Source organism: Anabrus simplex, chromosome 1 (assembly GCF_040414725.1).
Source record: "Anabrus simplex isolate iqAnaSimp1 chromosome 1, ASM4041472v1, whole genome shotgun sequence".
In the NCBI taxonomy this organism is placed as follows: domain Eukaryota; kingdom Metazoa; phylum Arthropoda; class Insecta; order Orthoptera; family Tettigoniidae; genus Anabrus; species Anabrus simplex.
Genome location: NC_090265.1, coordinates 714,649,612 through 714,670,894, shown reverse-complemented (window position 1 = coordinate 714,670,894; position 21,283 = coordinate 714,649,612). Strand labels below are relative to the sequence as shown.

Here is a 21,283-nt window from a genome sequence, read left to right as displayed (position 1 = left end):
ATAAACATACCTGTAAGAAACACACTAACATACAAAGGATGACATGTTTCGTTCTACAAGAACGTCTTCAAATTCTATCAAATCACTTTTAAAAACAATCTTATATATGTACGGTATTGTTTACGTAGCGTAAACTTGTCAATGATAGAGAGTTTAGTGATAACATGAAACAGTAATGACAAAAATAGAAATATATACAAGTAAAAGTAAGTTTTCATTATATTAATACCAAGTGGACGGAAGAAAGGAAGAGTAGGCCTATCTTTAGTCAACAGATGAAAGCATCCTGGATCCTCCGCAAACGAAATCATAAATAAAGCTTCGTGTGTTCCGAAAGGGACCATTCACGCATAATAATAATAATAATAATAATAATAATAATAATAATAATAATAATAATAATAATAATAATAATAATAATAATAATAATAATAATAATAATAATAATAATAATAATAATGGTTTTACGCCCCGCTAACTATTTTTATGGTTTTTGGAGTCACCGAGATGCTGTAATTTATTACTACAGGTGTCTCTTAACGAAACTTTTTCTGTTCTTCTTCTTCTGGAAAGGTGTGGTTGGACTCATGTGTTATCGTCCAGTCAAAATTTTACTGTTCACCATTTCCGAAAACAATCTCCTTGAACCTCATTTGAAGGGAGCGCACAGAATTAACGATGTGATTGGTTAAGAGAGTGGGAAGTCCTCCATGTCAGTTCGTTTAGAAGAAAGATATGCTACGTTTACCCTTGGTTTACCCATTCTCTTTGCGTTTGGCCGTATAAGGATGCGTAGTTCCTTCTTTCGATTGTTTGTGCGAGTTTGTGCGTCTGTTTATTTCTTGTTCACTGAGCAACCGAAAGTGAATGTTTTATAGTCTACATATGAATAAGTTAATAATTTTACACTGTCTTGGAAGTAGTTATTGCCTATTCACGCGTTAAATTTCGGAAATGTAATTCGGCAGCTGTGCGTGAGTTGACTGTATTTTTTATAGCCTTTTTTTTCTCATCAACAAGCCACTTTGACATACGAAAACGAACATTTATTACGTGTTTCAGCTGTACTACAAATGACATCTATAGATTCTGGAGTGGAAACCAGTAACGATAGCAATGACAGTTATGTAGTTCAGGACGCTCATTCTCCTCTTGCAGTAACCCCCATCAAAAGCGTCTCAAACTCTTCTGTGGCAGTCATGAATAACAGTTCACCTTCCTCGTCCACAACCAACAGTGGTGAAGATGTCAAAGAAAAAGTGGAGGAGAGTAAGGTAACACTGCGGATATCTCTTCACTTATTTTCGTCTAACTTTACTTCAATTCTGTGTGCTAACTCAACCCGTAGCACACTTCGTTTTTCCAATAATATTGCAGATAACGATCACTTCACATATGTTTTATAATATTATATGATGATGAGTACAATACATTAATTTTTAAATGGAAATATCATATGAGGATGTCTGTCGAACTTGTCAAAAATTTGGAAATCTATCCAGTATTTTGACATTGAAACAAAAAATGTATATGGTAGTATTATACTTCACTGAGGAAAATTATGTTATCATAATTTTACAAAATAGAGGTGATAACCAAAAATAATTGGCCCTGCTGTCACATTTTTGTAAAGGAGCATGCATTAGCCATCTTGGGTTGACATGTATATTTGATAGTTTGTAATATTTTGAGTGGACTTTGCCAGGTTTGATTCAGCATACATACTGTAGCCTATGTCAGTACATTTCATCTTCAAGCTCACTTTCACTGCTTTATGTGTTAACAACTTATGTTTTGATAGGAGATTTCTCCTCTTTCACTCTATTCAAACAGATATTTGGTGTATTTTTAAAGAAATAAAAAAATAGTTAACTAAATAAAAATGTGGTTTCATATGCTTATGATGAGGAATTCAATGTGCAAGTCAGCTAATATTGGGTACTCTTGTTTTACAGGCCTTAGTGTTGCCAACTGGACCTTCTCTCAGCATAGAACCTCCTGCTGGAATCCTTTTCTGTAATATACGCCCGTCAGCTCAGCTCCTGGGAACAGGATATGAACTCCTTGAAAGTGGTAACTCTCCTTTTCTGAGAAAGTAACTGATGATCAGCTTTAACCCTGTCACAAAAATGTCCCCTCTTGTAACATTTGACATGATTTCAATGAACACAACTTATATTTTGTATGGTTTTGAGTTGGAGCTTCACTACCTCAAACTCATGTTTAGGAAACATAAAAAGCTTTGAAAATTGATAAAGTAATACCTAAGATAGCAAAGAGGAGAGATCTAGTAAAACTCCAGCCCTAGAGACAAGATATTTCTAATGTTATAAGCAAGTGGAAATTAATGAATTTTTACTTGGAATGCATCTCAGAGGAGAGATGTGTTTATTGCGATGTCCAGGAACCTACCATCCCGCCCCAAGAACTACATTTACTTTTATAACCTAATGAAGAGTATTACATGCCATTTTCATTTCTGAAGCAGCTATGTATATTTCTATTGACCAACGTAAAGTGGTACATGATCTCATTCCTGTCAGTAATGTTAATCATAATCCATTACCAACCCCAACACAATAAAAGCGCAAGGAAATTGAGGCCTAGGGCTGCTTCGTGGCTTCTAACCTCTTGTCCCTATATCACAGGTCTTGTCCAGATCCTATCCTAACCGTCCGCACGGCATGAAGCATTCCAGACCAATGGTCTTGTCCAGGTCCTGTCCTAATCGCCCGCATAGAAAGAACCAGTCCAGACCAATTGTGTTTCCACACAAAACTAGAGGCCTCGGGCCGCTTCGCGGTTACTAACCTGGGGGCTTGCGCCCCCAGACTGCCTTCACTTGCCCCGGCAAGTTCTCACCAATTGTGTAACAATAATCACCACCACCAGGTATCGAACTACCACTCACTCATCAGTTCCTAAGTACAGAGGTTGGCAGCACTGAGCACCACTTGATAACATCCTTTCCGACAAGGCCGCAAGCGTATAAACAAACGACAGTCATTCTGTGGGTGTGAAAGTCGTGTCTCGAGGGCTAAAGTAATGATGAGAGAGGGAGATACTTCCTTTATGCTTCCACCCACAACCCACCCAAGAAATATTCTTCATCATCATCATCATCATCATTTCCCAACTCCAGTTTTCCGGGTGTGGTGTACAAACGCTTGCCATCTCCTGTCTTCATATATTTTCTGATCCAGTACATCCTGCCATTTGTATCCTCTCTCCTCCACATCTGATCTTACAGTCTCTATCCAACGTTATGTGGAGGAATTAATTCCAGGACTGTAAATTTGCGAAATGTGACAATTTTATTTGTTGGTGTTGTCCGGCTGTGCTGAAGAGACCGTCTCTGCATCAGTCTACCTGCAGGGCTACCACATTCAATGAAAATCAGAAAACTGGATATTTTGTAACTGTCATGTGTGCCAGAAGTGAGTGCTCTATCATGTCACCGTAACTTTTCGTCACTTTTTAGCAAGACTCCAGAGGATATTAGAGGCACGCATGCTGCTTTGTGGCGGCTAACCTGGAGGCTCATGCCCCCAGATCTCGTTTGCTTGCTTCACAAACATATGGGGTATGGAAAGCTTTACCATTTTTTTGGATGATGATATGGTGATATCATCATCATGATCATGTTTTCAGCTTAGACACTGTCTTTATAGTTGTCTGTGTTAGGGAAGGCTGTGGTAGTAGTCATTTTATGTCATATAAAGACACTTTTAATTACAATTTTACCTCATTAAAAAGGACTTTGGAAGGACTGCTGAACTAGTTCTGCAAAAGAGCGCTGCAAAGGGAATGGAGGATTATCCTCTGTTGTTCTTAACAGCATGTTGAGGACATCAGAAATGTTATCAACTGTTGTTTTCCAAATTTGGAAGTGAAATTTTAAATTTGGACAAGTTTATCTTCCAAAATTTTCAAAACTTTCTAGACAATTCTTTATGCTAATGTTAGATGATATGCAATGCTTAAAAGTGGGTTGATAATGGGTACATTTAGAAACAAAATTCCTTTCCATCAAAATTTAGGGTAGCTTATATTACACGCAACAAAAGAAGGTATCATAAAATAATTTTAAATAAGAATCAAATTAAAATGAAATAATACTCACACTTGTCATCTTGCTGTTCAGTGGAAGTAGTGTGTTTGCAATGTCCATTTGAGATAGCATCTGAATTCTTCTGGTTGGGGTCGCATGATTTACTGTACATCATATGTCATGAGACTCGAGTTTGATGGTCATCCTCTCAAATATATACATCAAGTGATGTTTTGAAGTGACATTTTACACTGTTCTTCAGAGGGTCTGGCTACATAAGGAATGATATTTCTGGTGTCGCTCACAGTGTGAGATGTGACTGGGACAGGTTGATGAAACTAACACATTTCTGTTAGCTCAGAATACAGCAAAACCTCTTCAGGCCAGTCTCAACTGATTAATATTTAGCACCAACATGTTAAATTTAATATGTTACAATTGACATGTATATTGTGATTATGTTAACTCAGAATGTTGAGGTTAACACTTTTAACATGTTGGCGTGTTTTCTGCTCCAAGTGGAAAACATGTCAAATCAATTCGTTGTTCGTGAGATGTCAGCACAGCTTCGGCAACTTCCATGCTGTTTCCACGCCAACAGATAGCCTAAACGGCACAAATGATGTGCTTCTCGTGAAGTAAGATTATAGTTACAACACTCCATAACACTTATTCTCTTTGTTGTAAGCTACAAATACAGTAAGCGCACGTGTGTTGTTCTCTGTGCACTATACTAAAATTTATAGTCTGAAATGGAGTGGAGCAAGGAGATTACTCTGGACTTTATTAATGATATAATAGAAAGGCCTTGTTTGTGGGATGTCTCATCAAAGGAATACAGAGATAAAGCGAAGAAAGCAGACGGTTTCCAGGAACTCGAAATTATCTATAATTGTTTCCGCATGTCCATCGAAAAAATAAACTAGCGTCCCTTCGCTCCCAGTCCAGTCGAGAATTACAAAAAATTCAGAAAAATTCGGAAGTCGGGGGTGCGAGTGGATGAAGGTTATACTTCAAAGTGGTTTGCTTTTGAAGCAGAGAGCAGGATGAGGGGAGGAAATGTGCCTAATAAAACTGCATTTCTAAATCATAACAAGAAGCGACAGTGGCAATAACAAAGGCCAAATCCTCTTCATCTGAGTCCATTGTACTTGTTTGAAAATACTAGACACACTTAAATGTATTACCACGAATTGATATGATGAACTAACTGTGTATAAACAAAGGAAGTAAAGTTTAACATGTTTATTAAGTGTGGACACAGTGTTAAATGAAACAGTATTTAACATTTAACATATTGATGGTGTCACCAGTTAGCATTTAACACTTCTAACATTTAACATGTTGTTCTTAATCAGTGGAGACTGGCCTTAAGCTAACCAGACAATGAATATCGTAATAAACAGTCGGTCTTTTGGAGGGGTGGTCTTCTTAAAGGGAATATCAAACTATTAACTAGTACGGTATACCTTTGCTAACAGGGGTGCAAACGAGATGTTCAGAATAAAATATGTTGTGGGCTGATGACCTTATATGTTAGGCCCCTTTAAACAACAAGCATCAAAATATGGTGTGGCTTGCTTGATGTCATAATAAGCTATACAAGGCTGTCAGCTGAGGTACGGTTGCTGAGAAGACCATTGGTGTGGTTTGGTTAGGTTATTGGCTAGTGACAATACACAAGACAAGGCTGGTGGCGAGCACAGTGGTTCTAGGGGTATAAGTCCCCAAGTTAGAACTGTGAAGCGGCCCTACAATCCCCTGCGACAATATTAGCTAGTGACAATCAAGATCATTATAAGCTATAAATTTCATTTCTGTTCTGTATTGAATTGGTCCACTTGTCAATTTGTTTCTTATAATCAAGATCATTGGTCTGACTAAAAAATCTGTGAATTTCACTCCTGTACTTAATATATTCATATTGCAGATACAACCGGCTTATACTTTGGCACTTTCAAATTTTGTGGTTTTGTTATTTTCACAGAATGTGGTAGCACTGTAGTCACACATGATGCAAGCTCTAACGGAGACTATGGCAAAGTGCTCTGTCCAATTGAAAGACAGAATATGGTTACATTTCCCATATTGATGTAGTGTGTTTTTAAGTTTTCTGTATAAGTAAAAATACTTCTTAGGGAGATTTGGTAGGTCCCTGGTAAGCATGAAGGAAGGATCTCTCCTCTCTTCTACATTAAGTGACACTTCACATCATTTTTGACCAATTTTCTCATTCCTAACATACATTCCCGTTAGTAAAGTAGTAATTTGAAATGGTGAAATTTTTCCATAACTAGGTATTATGGTGGTGTTCTATTGGACAGATTTCCTCTGACTACCATCTTGTGAACAGTTTGCAGAATATTCTGTTCTAGATACGAACTTAGACGTGCTCTTACGTTTTGAAAAGTAACCACTTGAATGATAGTAAATGTTTTAAATTAGTTAATCCTCTTCTAATATTAGGCCACGTGGGATTTATTCCTGATAGCCATGGCATGGTGTCCAGATCACATGAACATTCTCATTTAAATGTTGTACAGTAAAACCTCATAACGTGAATTCCAAGGGATGAGAAAACAAAGAGTTTGTGTTAATTAATTTGTGTTCAACAAGTACCCAAATTTTAGAGTTAGAATATCAGTCCTTTTGTTGTAGAGTACTGGCACATAGTACAGACACTACAAGTAACTGTTAGATACTCACAAGTAATTTTTTAGGAGAAAAATTCAAGTATGCTTCTTTGTAATTCTTGCGAATGCCGGGCACCTTCACGGCCATCTGTGTCCATAGCTTCCGTAAACTCACCGGTGACTTCAAATTTTGCAGCAAAACATTCTAGTATATTCCAGGTGGTTAATATTTGCTTGTGGCTAGGAGAAATTACATCATTGTTCTTTTTGGACGACAGTTCTTGCACCTTGGGTGCATCTGCTTGTAGGCATACATCACTTTCTACGGGAGCACATAAGGCAACATCACCGTTCCCCAAAACTAACACCAGGGTTTGCAACATCTTGTAGAATAGCCCATTTGTCTGGTGAAGTACTTTGCACTACGAAGTTGCTGATACAGCAGCATTAATTATGTTTTTCACGATCCTTAATCACAGTAGATGATGTAGACTTGGCAATTCAAAACTGTTCAACAGTTATAGTTTTCTTTAATTCACCACGATTTACTTCCTCTTAAATCTTCAGTTTTGGCTGCTTCCTCTTGGCTATGGCTTAAAAGTCTTACTTCTGGCACGTTTTATGTTCTGATGAGATACATTGACTACGTCGACTACATCAAACAACAACCACAAGTGTTGATTTGCAATAAGGCCATCTGCAATTATTGAAATGAGTTTGTAGGCTATCAACACACAGTGATCTTTTTTATTTTTTTATTTGTATGGTGACGATGGCCAACTTGCCTGGTATGGTGATTGTTGACTTTGTGACGTTCGTGATTGACAATCTACTTGCACCAAGAGACATCAGTAGCTTAACATTCGATTAAAGTATGGTTTGATAGTGGATTTACAGAGTAAGTGGTTGCACTGTTTGGGTCATGGTAGCTATCAGCTTGCATTCCGGAGATAGTGGGTTCGAACCCCACTGCCGGCAGCCCTGCAGATGGTTTCCTTTGTTTCCCATTTTTATACCAGGCAAATGCTGAAAGCTGTACCTTGTTTAAGATCACAGTCGCTTCCTTTCTGCTCCTCCTAACACCTATCTGTGTTGATGTGATGTAAAGGAAATTGTAAAGAAATAAAAATGGATTACTTTCGTCTTCACACATTTCTTGCATTACTAGTGGAGAAGCAACTTTAGGAACATAATGCACAGTGTCGGTGGTTTGCGTTAAGTGAGATATGACGCAGGGGACTGAAAGAAGAGTTTCTAGTTTAGTGTAACCAAAATTTGTCAACCTAGGAGAGCTTCCGGGACCACAATATTGTTCATATTAATAGAGTGTTCGTGTTATGCGAGTTTGTGTTAACGAGGTTTTACTATATTTTGTATATATTGTGTTTATAGCCTGCCTGGGGCAATGATTAAGACTTCAAGTCTTTTATAGTTTGACATTGTGGTTAACTGGCTCACATCCCGATGGAGGAAAAATTTTCACCAATTAAATATTGGCCAGCAGTATAGGAGAGGTGGTGTTACAGAATTCCTAATCATTTGATTGTGTGCTAAAAGCTGGGATTTAATTCCAAACCTTGCCAGAATGCCCAAATGAATTGAGGGCGTATGACGCTGTCGATGGTGGTTTGTACGTCAGTTGGGGACGTTTTAAGTCTTGAAGAGCCCCCTTGATCATATTGAACAGGAATATGTGATGTGCCGACACTGAGTTTCACCATCTCCCTGCCTAATTATCATTATCAAACACAATGTGCAGTCATCACACTGGACACATACGCATAATCATTTTTGCTTCTTAGGCAAGCAGTAAAGGGGTGTGCATGAAGAAAATACGATCACAATCCATCCGTCATCATAGTAAGTGGATCAGATACCCCCACTCTCATTGTTTTTGGAACTTTCTCCCCTGAAAACAAAACTAATAAATGTTTAAATGATGTGATTGTTGCATTCACGAAAGCAGTATTACATTTACTCACCTTACTTCACCTCACCTCAAAACCACCAGCACAAGAAGTACATTGCTCTCACTTTATTTGCTTGCTTGAGTAAATCCCCAAACCCCATGATGCAACAGCCTCAAAGGGCCATGGCCTACCTGGCAACCGCTGGTGCCATGTGGTCACCATGACGAATCCTCTTGGCTTTTTAGATTGGGGCGGCTATCATATAGCTCCTCAGTTGCAATCACGTAGGCTGAATGGGCCTCGAACCAACCCTCAGATCCAGGTAAAAATCCCTGACCTGGCCAGGAATCGAACCTGGGGTCTCCAGCAGGCACGCTACCGCTACAATGCAGGGCCGACCAGTGAGTTGAGTTGGCTGCATGGTTTGCATTACGTAGCGGTGAACTTGTTCTTGGGAGATGGTGAGTTTTTGAGCCCTACTAACAACAGCCCTGAAAATTATTTTCCATAGTTTACCAATATTTTCATACCAGGCTAATGCCGAAGTTGTACTTTAATTAAGGCTACGGTCACTTCCTTCCCAGTCCTGTACCATAGTTGTGATAAGACTTGTCCACCAAGCGTCAGTGCGACGTAGTCCAACTCGTTGGCTGAACGGTCAGTGTACTGACCTTCGGTTCAGAGGGTCCCGGGTTCGATTCCCGTCCGGGTCGGGGATTTTAACCTTAATTGGTTAATTCCAAAGGCACGGGGGCTGGGTGTATGTGTTGTCTTCATCATCATTTCATCCTCATCACGACGCGCAGGTCGCCTACGGGAGTCAAACAGAAAGACCTGCACCTGGCGAGCCGAACCCGTCCTGGGATATCCCGGCACTAAAAGCCATATGACATTTCATTTCAGAGCGACGTATACCCATACATACATCTTCATTATAGACCATTATGCCTTTCAGCATTCAGTATGCAAGCCAACTATGCGTGTCCTTTGTTTATAATTAGCTCTGTAGCTTCAATTCCACACCTCTTATCATTAAATCACTAAAATCTCAGTCTGGTCTATTTAACATCACAATGTAAACACTAATTACAGCCTACCAATTTTTCTTCCGACTACAAATGAACCATTTATTAATATTATCTATCATTGGGCCAGGATGAACAAACTTCACTTCCTCATCTCCTTGGGAAACAAGTCGCTTCAACAAAGCTACAATTTCAAGGCATGGGGAAGTCATTTTGTCTGTCAACAAGCGCAGGCTCATTCTGTGATAAAGTTCCGCCGTGAGATTAGAACAATGACAGAAGGCGGCAAAGTTATCATGATCATTCAGAGATGTGCTGAAGTAGAAAAGAGGTGCTTGGCTATTCCACGTATGCACAGGATCTGTTTTTTTTTCTTTTTCTTCCCTCAGTTGTCTCTCACGTACATTAACTGTCGCGGGTTAGAGTTACTTTGGCCCATCTCTACTTGCTAGCTAAACAATGCAGTATCATCCACAGCACAGCCTCCTTACTGCTTCCACTCTATATGCCTATCAGTTGTAAAATGCAGCATTGAAGTAATTTTAGGTGCAATTCCTTGTTCCTGTTTGGGAATTATATTCATACTTATTACAGGAATTGCTCAGCAACAGTATGCAGTAGCTGTGTACCGTAGGAAGATGCGCAATATGCGATGTTGTCTGAAGATAAGGAAGGACCCCTGGCAGGAATTCAGAGTGCCTCTTGGTGAGTACCAGCGCCAGACTTGTTCTCTACTGTTTGTTTATAATTGTTTTGAGTACTGAGGTGGATTTGGCACTGGTGGTGATTATTGTTTTAGGGGAAAGTACAAGATAAATATCCTATCACATGGGAAGTTGGTTCTGTTGCATGTTATTTATGGATGTACTTGCTAAAACTTTTGTTTTGAAGGATGTATTACTCATTGTAATTTATATTTTAGTTGTATTTTGTTGTGAGAATATTTTTGTAATTTGAGATGCTTTTGATTTTGTTCTTTATTTCTTTAGCATTTGTAATGTAATATTTTGATATGATGTTTCTGCCTGAGATTTTGCATGAAAAACTCCTTCATTTATCTCATTGTAAAGATAAAAGCTGTACACTTGGAACTCTGAAATAAATAATGGATTATAAAAATGTTGTTTGTTATGGCTGTTAAGATAATTATCAGTGATGCATTGAAATACCTTCATTTTATTTCACCAATTTGCAGAAACATATGTGTTTCTCTTTATGAAGAGAATATCCTGGGACACTTGGGTATTTGAGGAGTTTACAGCAGATCTTCATTGTTAAGATGCATCTTGTGGCTTGGGTTTGGTTGTTCATCTTCAGACAGTTCTCTTCACCTATATACAACATACCACAATAATGAATACCTCCCTTCATGTAAGATTTGTGTCGGGGAGGGCATCAGACCATAAAACTGGGCCAAACCCACATGAGGTAACAACCCCAATAAATTGGGAAAAAGCCTAGGAAGAAGTCATTGAGGCATCCCAACATCAAGAAATAGCACGGAGAACTCGACAGAATTGCACGTGCAAGGAGCTATTTCAACAAAATCATGATTTTTATTTTTCACTGCTGACTTCTGCTACATAGTGATTACAGTGGAATCTTTTATAGTGAAGTTGTAATTTTTAATTTACAAACTTGTCTAGAGGGAAGTTGAGCTTCTTAGTGTGGACTTTGGAATAAATTTGAGTTTACTTTATGAAAGGCATGCTGCCTGTGCAGTGCCTTTTACCCAGAAGTCATAGGTTTCATTTTCCTGCCAGTCCAGAGATTTTAATTCTGGATTGAGGGCTGGAACAAGGTTCGCTCAGCCTTGCGACATCAAAAGAGGCGATATTTAGACGTGCCAACTCCCCACCCCCGGTTTTAAACGGGACACTCCCTATTTTTGGCCCTTCCTCCCTCTCTCCTGATCGCACAGACTTATCTTCTGATTGAGAACAGGTTTAGTATGCCTCTATTTTTTTGAAAATCCCAGGTGTTTCCTCGTTCTTTAAGTAGCTGGAGAGAATTGATGTTCAGTGGGCACTGACAAGAGAGATGCAATCAGCTCATGGTGTTCTTAAATATGATAGAATCTATAACGTAATGCTTTTTATTTTATCATTTCTGCATAGCAGTGCGGACTGTGAAACTTTTTTTAGCATATCTACAAGGACAAAACTCGGATCAATGTTTGCCAAAAAGAATTCTGGAAAAAACCACCTTAAAACCCGTTGAACAAGGCCAGTGCTTTAAGCATAAATCTAGTTCAGAAATTGATGAAGAGGCCTAAGGCAGTTAGTGGAGAGTGATGTGTTCTAAAGCTCAGATACACACAGTATTTCAGTATTTAAAAATAAATAAATAATAAAAAGAGGAATTATGCAATTTAGTACTATAATGTGTTAAATATTATTAAAAATTACATCATCATTGATGTAACATGTCAGGTTATACAGCAAAAAAATGCCTGAATTATGACTTTTGAAAGTTGGCACATCTGGCTATGTAATTCAAGAGGTGGTTGGAGAAGCCAAGCAATATGGCCAAGGACATCACCGTATTGACCACGTGATACTTCAATATCTGCAGGCTATCTTGCTGGACAGCAGTTGTCCTGGCAGGCCTCACGTTTGTTTTGTTTGTAGTAGGCACATCAAGAAAAGGTTCTGGTCTCCTATTAAAAGAGGCAAACTAAATTTTGTCTCTGTTGTTAAAACTGGGCATGAGTTGACCCATCCCTACATCATCTGGTGGTGATGAAAACCATGAGTTTAGAACTTGTTTGACATCTTTGAAAATTCAGTCATCAACGAAAGAAATTGGAACACACAAAAATTGGTAGAAACTATTTTTAGGTTTTTCCACGAAGAAACACACTTGAACACAGTTTCTGCAGTATTTTTCAGGTTTCTAAGCTTATGTAGAATTGAACCACCAGAACTAATTGTCTGTCTCAAAAGAGCACGGAAACAGTCTGCTCCAGAGGCTGCAGCATTGGTGTCTTTACTGTATGACATTATTGTCTGTCTGTTATTTGACGAGCGTGACTCCAGATATGTGTATTTTGAGTCCTCATTCCATAGGCTGATTGGATCTTCAACAGCTCCACGAGCAGCTATCATAAACAGCCTATGTGTCACTGAAGAAGCGAATGAGCGAAATGGGAAGTGAGGTAGTTACCCGTTCGTTGCTTTCCTTACTCCACCAGAAGGTGCTGTTACATGTGAATCTGCCAGGGTCACTTAAATGTATACACCAGCCAACCCTACAAGCAATACTTATAAACACCATGAATAACAAGGACTGACTGTGTAAGGTATAGTGTTACTAGCTTTGTTTTTTTTGTTTTCAGTCACTTTTTAATGTAAAATTCAAGAATGAGACTGAGATAGATCATTGAAAGCAATTTTTTTCTAGCCATTACCAGAAGATATAGGGCATGGTAAACACTAGGTCTGACTGAGGAAGTCGGTGGGTTTGAATCTCATCTTCAACAGCCCAGAAGAAGGTTTTCTGTGGTTTTCCATTTCACACCTGACAATTGCTGGAGCTGTACAAACGTTAAGGCCACGGTAGGTACCTTCCCATCCTTGCACCGCCAAAAATCTTTAATGTGTTAGTGTGATGTTAAAAGTAAAATAAAGACCGTAACCCACTATGTCTCACCTAAAATGGATGTGATGTAATGGAGAAATGACCTTAAAATATACTGAAAAGTCAGCAGTGTACAAATGGCAGTTTTCTTTAGTGGTACCCCTTCTCTGGGACAAAATGCAAATTGCTCACATCTTCTATTGCATTTCTTCTTACCATCGGTTACTACTGACATACAAAGTTGGGAAGCATGCAGTTGTGACCATAGTGGTTAATCAATCAATCAATACTGATCTGCATTTAGGGCAGTTGCCCAGGTGGCAGATTCCCTATCTGTTGTTTTCCTAGCCTTTTCTTAAATGATTTCAATGACATTAGAAATTTATTGAACATCCCCTTGGTAAGTTCTTCCAATCCCTAACTCCCCTTCCTATAAATTAATATTTGCCCCAATTTGTCCTTTTGTATTCCAACTTTATCTTCATATTGTGATCTTTCCTACTTTTAAAGACGCCACTCAAACTTATTAGTCTACTAATGTCATTCCACGCCATTTTTCCGCTGACAGCTCGGAACATACCACTCATTACAAGTCATTAATCTCATAAACAATAGTGTAATCATTCTTAATAAAATTGTTTGTTTTAAGATTAGCTAATGTGCTGATGATGCCCAATAAGAAGGGCGAAACATGTCCACAACTTTTCAATCTTTTATGTTTATTTAACCACAAAACGTGGTACTGTAGGTATTGAATAGGTGAATAATAAATGTATACTTTGCAAATTGAATGTAATAACATACCACTCAGACGAGCAACTCGTCTCCTTTCTCCCAGTTCTTCCCAGCCCAAACTTAGCAACATTTTTGTAATGCTACTCTTTTGTCGGAAATCACCCAGAACAAATCGAGCTGCTTTTCTTTGGATTTTTTCCAGTTCTTGAATCAAGTAATCCTGGTGAGGGTCCCATACACTGGAACCATACTCTAGTTGGGGTCTTACCAGAGACTTATATGCCCTCTCCTTTACATCCTTACTACAACCCCTAAATACCCTCATAACCATGTGCAGAGATCTGTATCCTTTATTTACAATCCCATTTTTGTGATTACCCCAAATGAAGATCTTTCCTTATATTAACACTCAGATACTTACAATGATCCCCAAAGGACTTTTCCTATTTGTGAAACTCACAACCTGACTTTTAACCCAGTTTATCATCATGCCATTGCCTACTGTCCATCTCACAACATTATCGAGGTAATTTTGCCGTTGCTCACAATCTTGTAAGTTATTTATTACCCTATAGAGAATAACATCATCCGCAAAAAGCCTTACCTCTGATTCCACTCCTTTACTCAAATAATTCATGTAAATAGGAAAACATAAAGGTCCAATAATACTGCCTCGAGGAATTCCCCTCTTAATTATTACTGGGTCAGATAAAGCTTCGCCTACTCTCTGAGATCTATTTTCTAGAAATATAGCAACCCATTCAGTCACTCTTTTGCCTAGTCCAATTGCACTCATTTTTGCCAGTAGTCTCCCATGATCTACCCTACCAAATGTTTTAGACAGGTCAATCGCGATACAGTCCATTTGACCTCCTGAATCCAAAATATCTGCTATATCTTGCTGGAATCCTACAAGTAGAGCTTCAGTGGAATAATCTTTTCTAAAACCTAATTGCCTTCTATCGAACCAATTATTAATATCGCAAACATGTCTAATGTAATCAGAAAGAATGCCTTCTCAAAGCTTACATACAATGCCTGTCAAACTTACTGGCCTGTAATTTTCAGCTTTATGTCTTATCACCCTTTCCTTTATATACAGGGGCTACTATAGCAACCCTCCATTCATTTTGTATAGCTCCTTCAACCAAACAGTAATGAAATAAGTACTTCAGATATGGTACTGTGGTTTTGTAGCTGTGTGCTACATTCCTTGTTAGCTGTATTATATGTTAAACCACTTGCACATGCAATGTAGTTGTAATTATTGTCATCACATAGTGTTGGTGAGAAGGGAAGAGGTATTGTGAATAGAAAAATGAAATCCATAAAGGATGCCAATATAATTTTAAAACAAATGTGTTCAGTAAACCTAACGGAATACTTGTTGTATGGAGTTGTCTGCACTAGACTGTACCGATGCAGTAATGATTGTCAGGGCAATCATATTCAATCTCTCATATTTCTTATTAGGCTTATCTTTTTAATTTCAGATTCTTAGATGATAGCGATTGAAAAAGGGCCCAATATCCGATTGAAAATAAATATCCGATTGAAAATAAATATCCATTGACAGGGAGTGCTTGGTATTACTATGGTGAGGTTATTTGAATTGCCGCCGCTGGACTAGAACTTTAGTATTTTCACTGTATTAGTGACAATCTAAAATGGAATTTACAAATTAAGAAGGCAAAACGCCTGAAAAATAATTGGCTTCTACGTACGCTGAGAACTGTAAGGACAGCAGGTGTATGCTTGTCATTTCCATACTGCTCAGTGTGCAAAAGACAGGGTGTTAAACAGTCTCCTTTTTACAGTCGTCTCTTGCATGTGCAACACCAGAATATCATGCAAAATTCTTGATCTTCTCGTGACTTAGAGCGGTACCACTCTATGGGCCAGTTGATAAGAATGCTTATTTCGAAAAGTTAGAACTGCAAATTAAAGAGCGAAAAGAGGAAAAAGAAATTTGCTAAATTTTCAGGAAAAATAACATCAATGTCACATACAAAACAGATAATAATACTAATACGATAATTTTCAATTCAGATAAGATAGAGAATAAATGTATATTTAATAAATCAGGAATTTACAAATGAACATGCCAAACGTAAACAAGGATACATAGGACAGTCTGGAAGATGTTTGGCTATAAGCTACAAAGAACATGTTAATGCGGTTAAACATAAAAGATATTCGGCAATGGGAGAACATCTGGTTGAAATGAATCATAAATTTACAGACATTTCCGATGACATGAAATTATTACATTTGGCCAGAAAGGGAAAATTAATGAATGTTTTGGAAAATTTAGAAATTTACTTTACACAAAAAAATAATTTTCAATCAAGTTTAAATGAGAGAAGTGCAGGAGATAACCCACTGTATAGACTAGCATATGATCATTTATGTAACAAAAAGAAGAAAAGAAGAAAAACTTGAAGATCCTAAATTTATATAGTATTTTCATTCAGTTCAACCAAAATTTTATGTATTGATCATTTTTATAATATTTCTCTTTACTCTTTGATATGGTGTATTAGAACAATACTTCCTTAAATTGGAAAACAAAAGATTGTGTGAGTAGTTAGCGGGACGTAAAGCAAATAACGTTATTAAAAAAGATTGTGTGATATTGTTTTGTTCTTTGATCTGACCACTGAGGAAGGGAATGGTTGAGACTTCCCGAAACATGTTTGGTTTAATAAATAGATTTTCTTTCATTTAATGAGTGTATTGATCAAGGCGGATTCAAATAAACTATTTTAAATAGTTATATTATACATTCAGACTAGTCAATACGGACCAGACACAATATTAACCTACCGTGGTTAAGTTTATTAACAAAATGACATTCATGCATCGTACAGCAGGGTATACAAAATGGGACCATAAAAGGAATAAAGAGGTGATAAAAGAAGTGAAAGTACAACCGATAACTGACTACATCTTCAGTTATCAGGAAAGCTGGAAACATCATATACAACGGATGGAACCTGGTAGATTGCCAAAAGAGATTCTTCGATACCAACCCAGAGGAAAAAGATCTGTAGGACGTCCGATAAAGAGATGGAGGGAAAATGCAAGACCGTAACGGGACACATGGCCCCATACTTGGAAGGAAGATGATGATATATCTTTTTAGTTTCTTTTGCTTCCATTGGCACTTTTCTTTAAACCATAATAAGTTTTGTACACTGTGACCCTCCAGCTTGAATCCTTTTGCTAATTGCAGCATCCAGTCTTGGATCCTGCATTAGTTCACTTCCCAAGTACTTGAATGTCTTCAACAATTCTACATCCTTTCCCTCAAGTTTAATGTGATCTTTCCCTGCTTTTATCATATCATCACCAGTATCTTGCGGGAAGACGAAGGATCCTCAAAAGCTTAGGGGCACATCCTGAGAGAAAAGGAGTTTCATCAGGTAGCGTCTGTTTCTCCAGATTAGTAGCGGCTATAAGAGGCAGGCATCTGTCTCCATGTTAGGTACGACCTGCTAAGAACCTGGCAGCAGGTTTAAAATGCCTTTGTGAGTAGCGATCCCATCATACTAATAGCCTATACGATGAATATAAATATGGGTTTGTTTCATAATGTCCACGAACCTACTACGCTGGCGTAGCAGGGGGAGAGGTGATACTCCCAGGTGGCGGATAGGGGTGTCCTAACCGGCTTGCTGGCGGACTTGAGGGAAATAAAATACCTCTCGCGGACCAAACACACTACCCCCTGTGGGTGGGGGACGTAGATGAAGAATACACCCACGGTATCCCCTGCCTGTCGTAAGAGGCGACTAAAAGGGGCCCAAGGGGTTCTGAACTTGGGAGTGTGGATTGGCAACCACGGGGCCCTTAGCTGATTCTTGGCATTGCTTCCACTTAACTTATGTCAGGCTCCTCACTTTCGTCCATCCTGTCCGACCTCCCTTGGTCAACTCTTGTTCTTTTCCGACCCCGACGGTGTTAGAGCATTCGAGGCCTAGGGAGCCTTTCATTTTCACGCCCTTCGTGGCCCTTGCCTTTCTTCGTCTGTTACTTCATCTTTTGATGTGACAGATCCCTTCTTTCTTGTTCTTTTCTCTCTCTCTTTACTCCCTGTGGGTGGGGGACGCAGACGAATAATACACCTACGGTATCCCCTGCCTGTCGTGAGAGGCGACTAAAAGGGGCGACGAAGGGATGATTGAATTAGAACCATGAAACTACTTTTGATTCGTACCATCACGCGGGGAACACCATGGGTTGGCTGTACTTGCGAGTAGTACCACTATATTAGGTACAAAATAGGTTTGTGATTAGTAGCAGCAAGAGGGGGTTCTCCTGTGGGTTTCCAGTACCCGTGCGTCGTACCCATGTGAGCAACACCACGGGTCTGGACGTTGCCTGTGAGTTGTACCACTATATGAGCAACACCGTGGGTCTGCGTTGCCTGTGATTAGTACCCACTATGTGAGGAACACCATGGGATAGTACGAGTCCCTGTGGTTAGTACACCTAGGTGAGGAACCTCATCGGTTTGCGTTGGCTATGAGTGGTGCCATTGTGTGAGAAACACCATAGGTTTGCGTTACCTGTACGAAGTACAATACTTGTGAGTAGTACCATCTTATGTGGAACACCGTGAGTCTTCGCTACTTTTGATTAGTACCCCAACATGACAAATACCATGGTTCTACTTTACTCGCGACATGTACCATTCTGAGGGGCCTTAGACATCGATTTTTTACCCCTTTAGACATCAAGCATCCTTGATTGAGGATTGTGCTTTGTAAGTGGTCCCTTGGTCAGTCATACTATTATTTATGGTATTTTTTGAGTCGAATCCACCGTTTTTTTGTTTGCTTGTTTTTTTGGGGGTTCATGTCCATCCATTCATTCTTCATGACATTTTTTTTGTATTTTGGTCAGTGGATGATAATGAACTTTTTGTGTCATTTCATTTCGTACCATTAGGGGCCGATGACCTCGATGTTAGGCTCCTTTAAACAATAAGCATCATCATCATCGTTTCATAATGTTCTATTTTTTTAAAACGGATATATTTTTGGGTTGGGGGTCTATGTGGAATTAGCATCGTCAATTTAACGTAAACAGTTTTGCATGGATAGAAAACTGACACCTGTGTTTGTCATCTGTCTATACCAAGTTTTTGTAATCTTCCTCATGTTATTACGATGTGCCAGAACTCTGCCCTCTGTATACAGTGTAGGTACATATGGCGCCGTATTTTAAACAAGATCCCGCTGTTTTTGACTGTCATTTTATCTAGGTCACAGCAAAGCCCCTTACACACAATAATCCCACTGAAGGCAACAGAATTTTATTTTTTATTTAAATTTATTTATTGAAAAAAACAAGGCAATTACAGTTTATTTTTCCATATAGTTTCCTGCTTTGGAAATGCATTTGTCCCAGCATATGGGCAGATTTTTGATGCCCTCATCGTAAAAAGAACAGGATCTTGTCATGAAGTCTTACGCATGAAGTCTTCCACACACTCGTAATCTTCCAATCATTGCCCTCCTAGAGCTTCTTTAAGTGGTCCGAACAAATGGAAATCGCAGGGCGATAAGTCCGGGCTGTAAGGAGGATGATAAAGTGTAGTCCAGTGCATTTACTGTCTCAACTTCAGATTTTTGGTCAAAAGGCGAGGGACCCATCTGGAACACACTTTACGGAACTGTAGGTCGTTTGCGGCGATTGCTTGATAGCTTGCATAACTGATTCAGACTTGTTCTGCAATTTCTGATACTGTCGCCCATCGATCGTTGTCAGTAATGTCTTTAACCACACAAATGTTTTCGTCTGTAATGCTGGTCCGAGGACAGCGATCGTGTTGCTGATTTTCCACACATTCTCGTCCTTCCTTGAACTTCTTATGCCAGGCAAACACACGTGTCCTTGACAATGTTTGATCACCGAACTGTGCAGTCGATCTCTAGCAATTTTCCGCTGCTGTAACTCCTTCACGAGCAAGAAATTTCATAATTATGCGTTGCACAGTGGAGGGGTGTGTCTGTTGCTCTGACATTGTGAGCGTTACGGACGAAACTGTGGGAAATATCTAACAGCACGCTCTCCCCACGAGTAACTGTCCCGCCTAAGCATAGCAGACCGGGCAAGTTGGCCGTGAGGTCAGGGGCACACAGCTGTGAGCTTGCATCCGGGAGATAGTGGGTTTGAATCCTACTGGCGGCAGACCTGAAGATGGTTTTCTATGGTTTCCCATTTTCACACTAGGCAAATGCTGGGGCTGTATCTTAATTAAGGCCATGGCTGTTCCTTCCAACTCCTAGGCCTCTCCTATCCCATCGTCGCCATAAGACCTATCTGTGTTGGTGCGACTTAAAAAAAAAAAGGGAGGCAGAAGCACAGGGCCAGTCCTACCAACTGTTGATGTTCAGGAACAAAAGTCCCATTTATAATTGATCAACTTTCGTATTTATGGCCATAAAATTTTGTGTTAAATCAGTGGGAATGTTGTGTGCTAAATTGTGTAAGCAATGAACTTCATTGTTAGGCCCGTATTGATGGATATGACTTAATTTTCTTACCAAAAGCCTTTATTTAACCACCTAATCAATACACAGTTTTTCATAGAGTAGTACTAGTTTTGGACGAAATGATGGCCGTCCTCAGCTATTCACAACAAGACATTGTTATATAAGGACATACCAACATTCCAAATATCTTAATAAAACATTGGGTTAAATTCCAAGAAGCTAGGACCATAGAAAATTGCAAAAAACACGTAATATATGCACGTTCAAAATGTTCATTACAGTCTGTATCTAATACTTAACACTTGATCAGATAAAATGACTGTCTAATGTAGTTGGACCCCAGTAAGTTAGGGACTGTATAAATGATCATTCAAAACACACATAAGTTGTATGAACAGTTTAAAAATTTTTTTCTGTGTTGTCTGTATCCAAAAATTATTAGTTAAGCAGATAAAAGGTGATATTAATACCATTAATATACCATATTAATACCATTGTCTGTTAATACTCTATAAAGAGTGAGTTGTGAAAACACTGATTTTTTAATACATTTTCATGAATGATAATGTTTTTGTTAAAAAATCACAATGTTGAACGTTGAATAGGTTACTATTCAGATTGTTCAAACACATGAAAACATGTCTTATATATATATATGCTTGAAGAGGTGGATTGATCTTCTTTAAGTAATAAATGCTAATATATTGGCTGAGGGATATCCCGATGTTTAAGAAAATCAAGTCACATCCATCCATAAGGATGATAGTGGGGAGTATCTACAAGAAGATAAAAGAACTGAAGACTTTAGACGGATCATAATAAATTTGTTACGAGTTTGGGAAAAGAA

At 38.7% G+C, this 21,283-nt stretch overlaps 1 protein-coding gene across 2 annotated transcripts in view; it reads left to right on the top strand.

The window, feature by feature from the left end:
- Positions 1-742: 742 nt before the first annotated feature.
- The window catches only part of LOC136857392 (ankyrin repeat domain-containing protein 54), a 179,082-nt gene continuing 158,541 nt past the window's right edge, over positions 743-21,283 (top strand). The window contains exons 1-4 of one of the 2 annotated variants that reach the window (XM_067136027.2): positions 743-970; positions 1,063-1,274; positions 1,956-2,073; positions 10,214-10,324. In XM_067136027.2, coding sequence (XP_066992128.1) covers positions 1,074-1,274; positions 1,956-2,073; positions 10,214-10,324 — 430 coding nt within the window. In that variant the 5' untranslated portion in view covers positions 743-970; positions 1,063-1,073. Of the gene's footprint in view, positions 975-1,062; positions 1,275-1,955; positions 2,074-10,213; positions 10,325-21,283 lie in introns of both variants that reach the window. The other variant, XM_067136026.2, reaches the window with a different exon arrangement.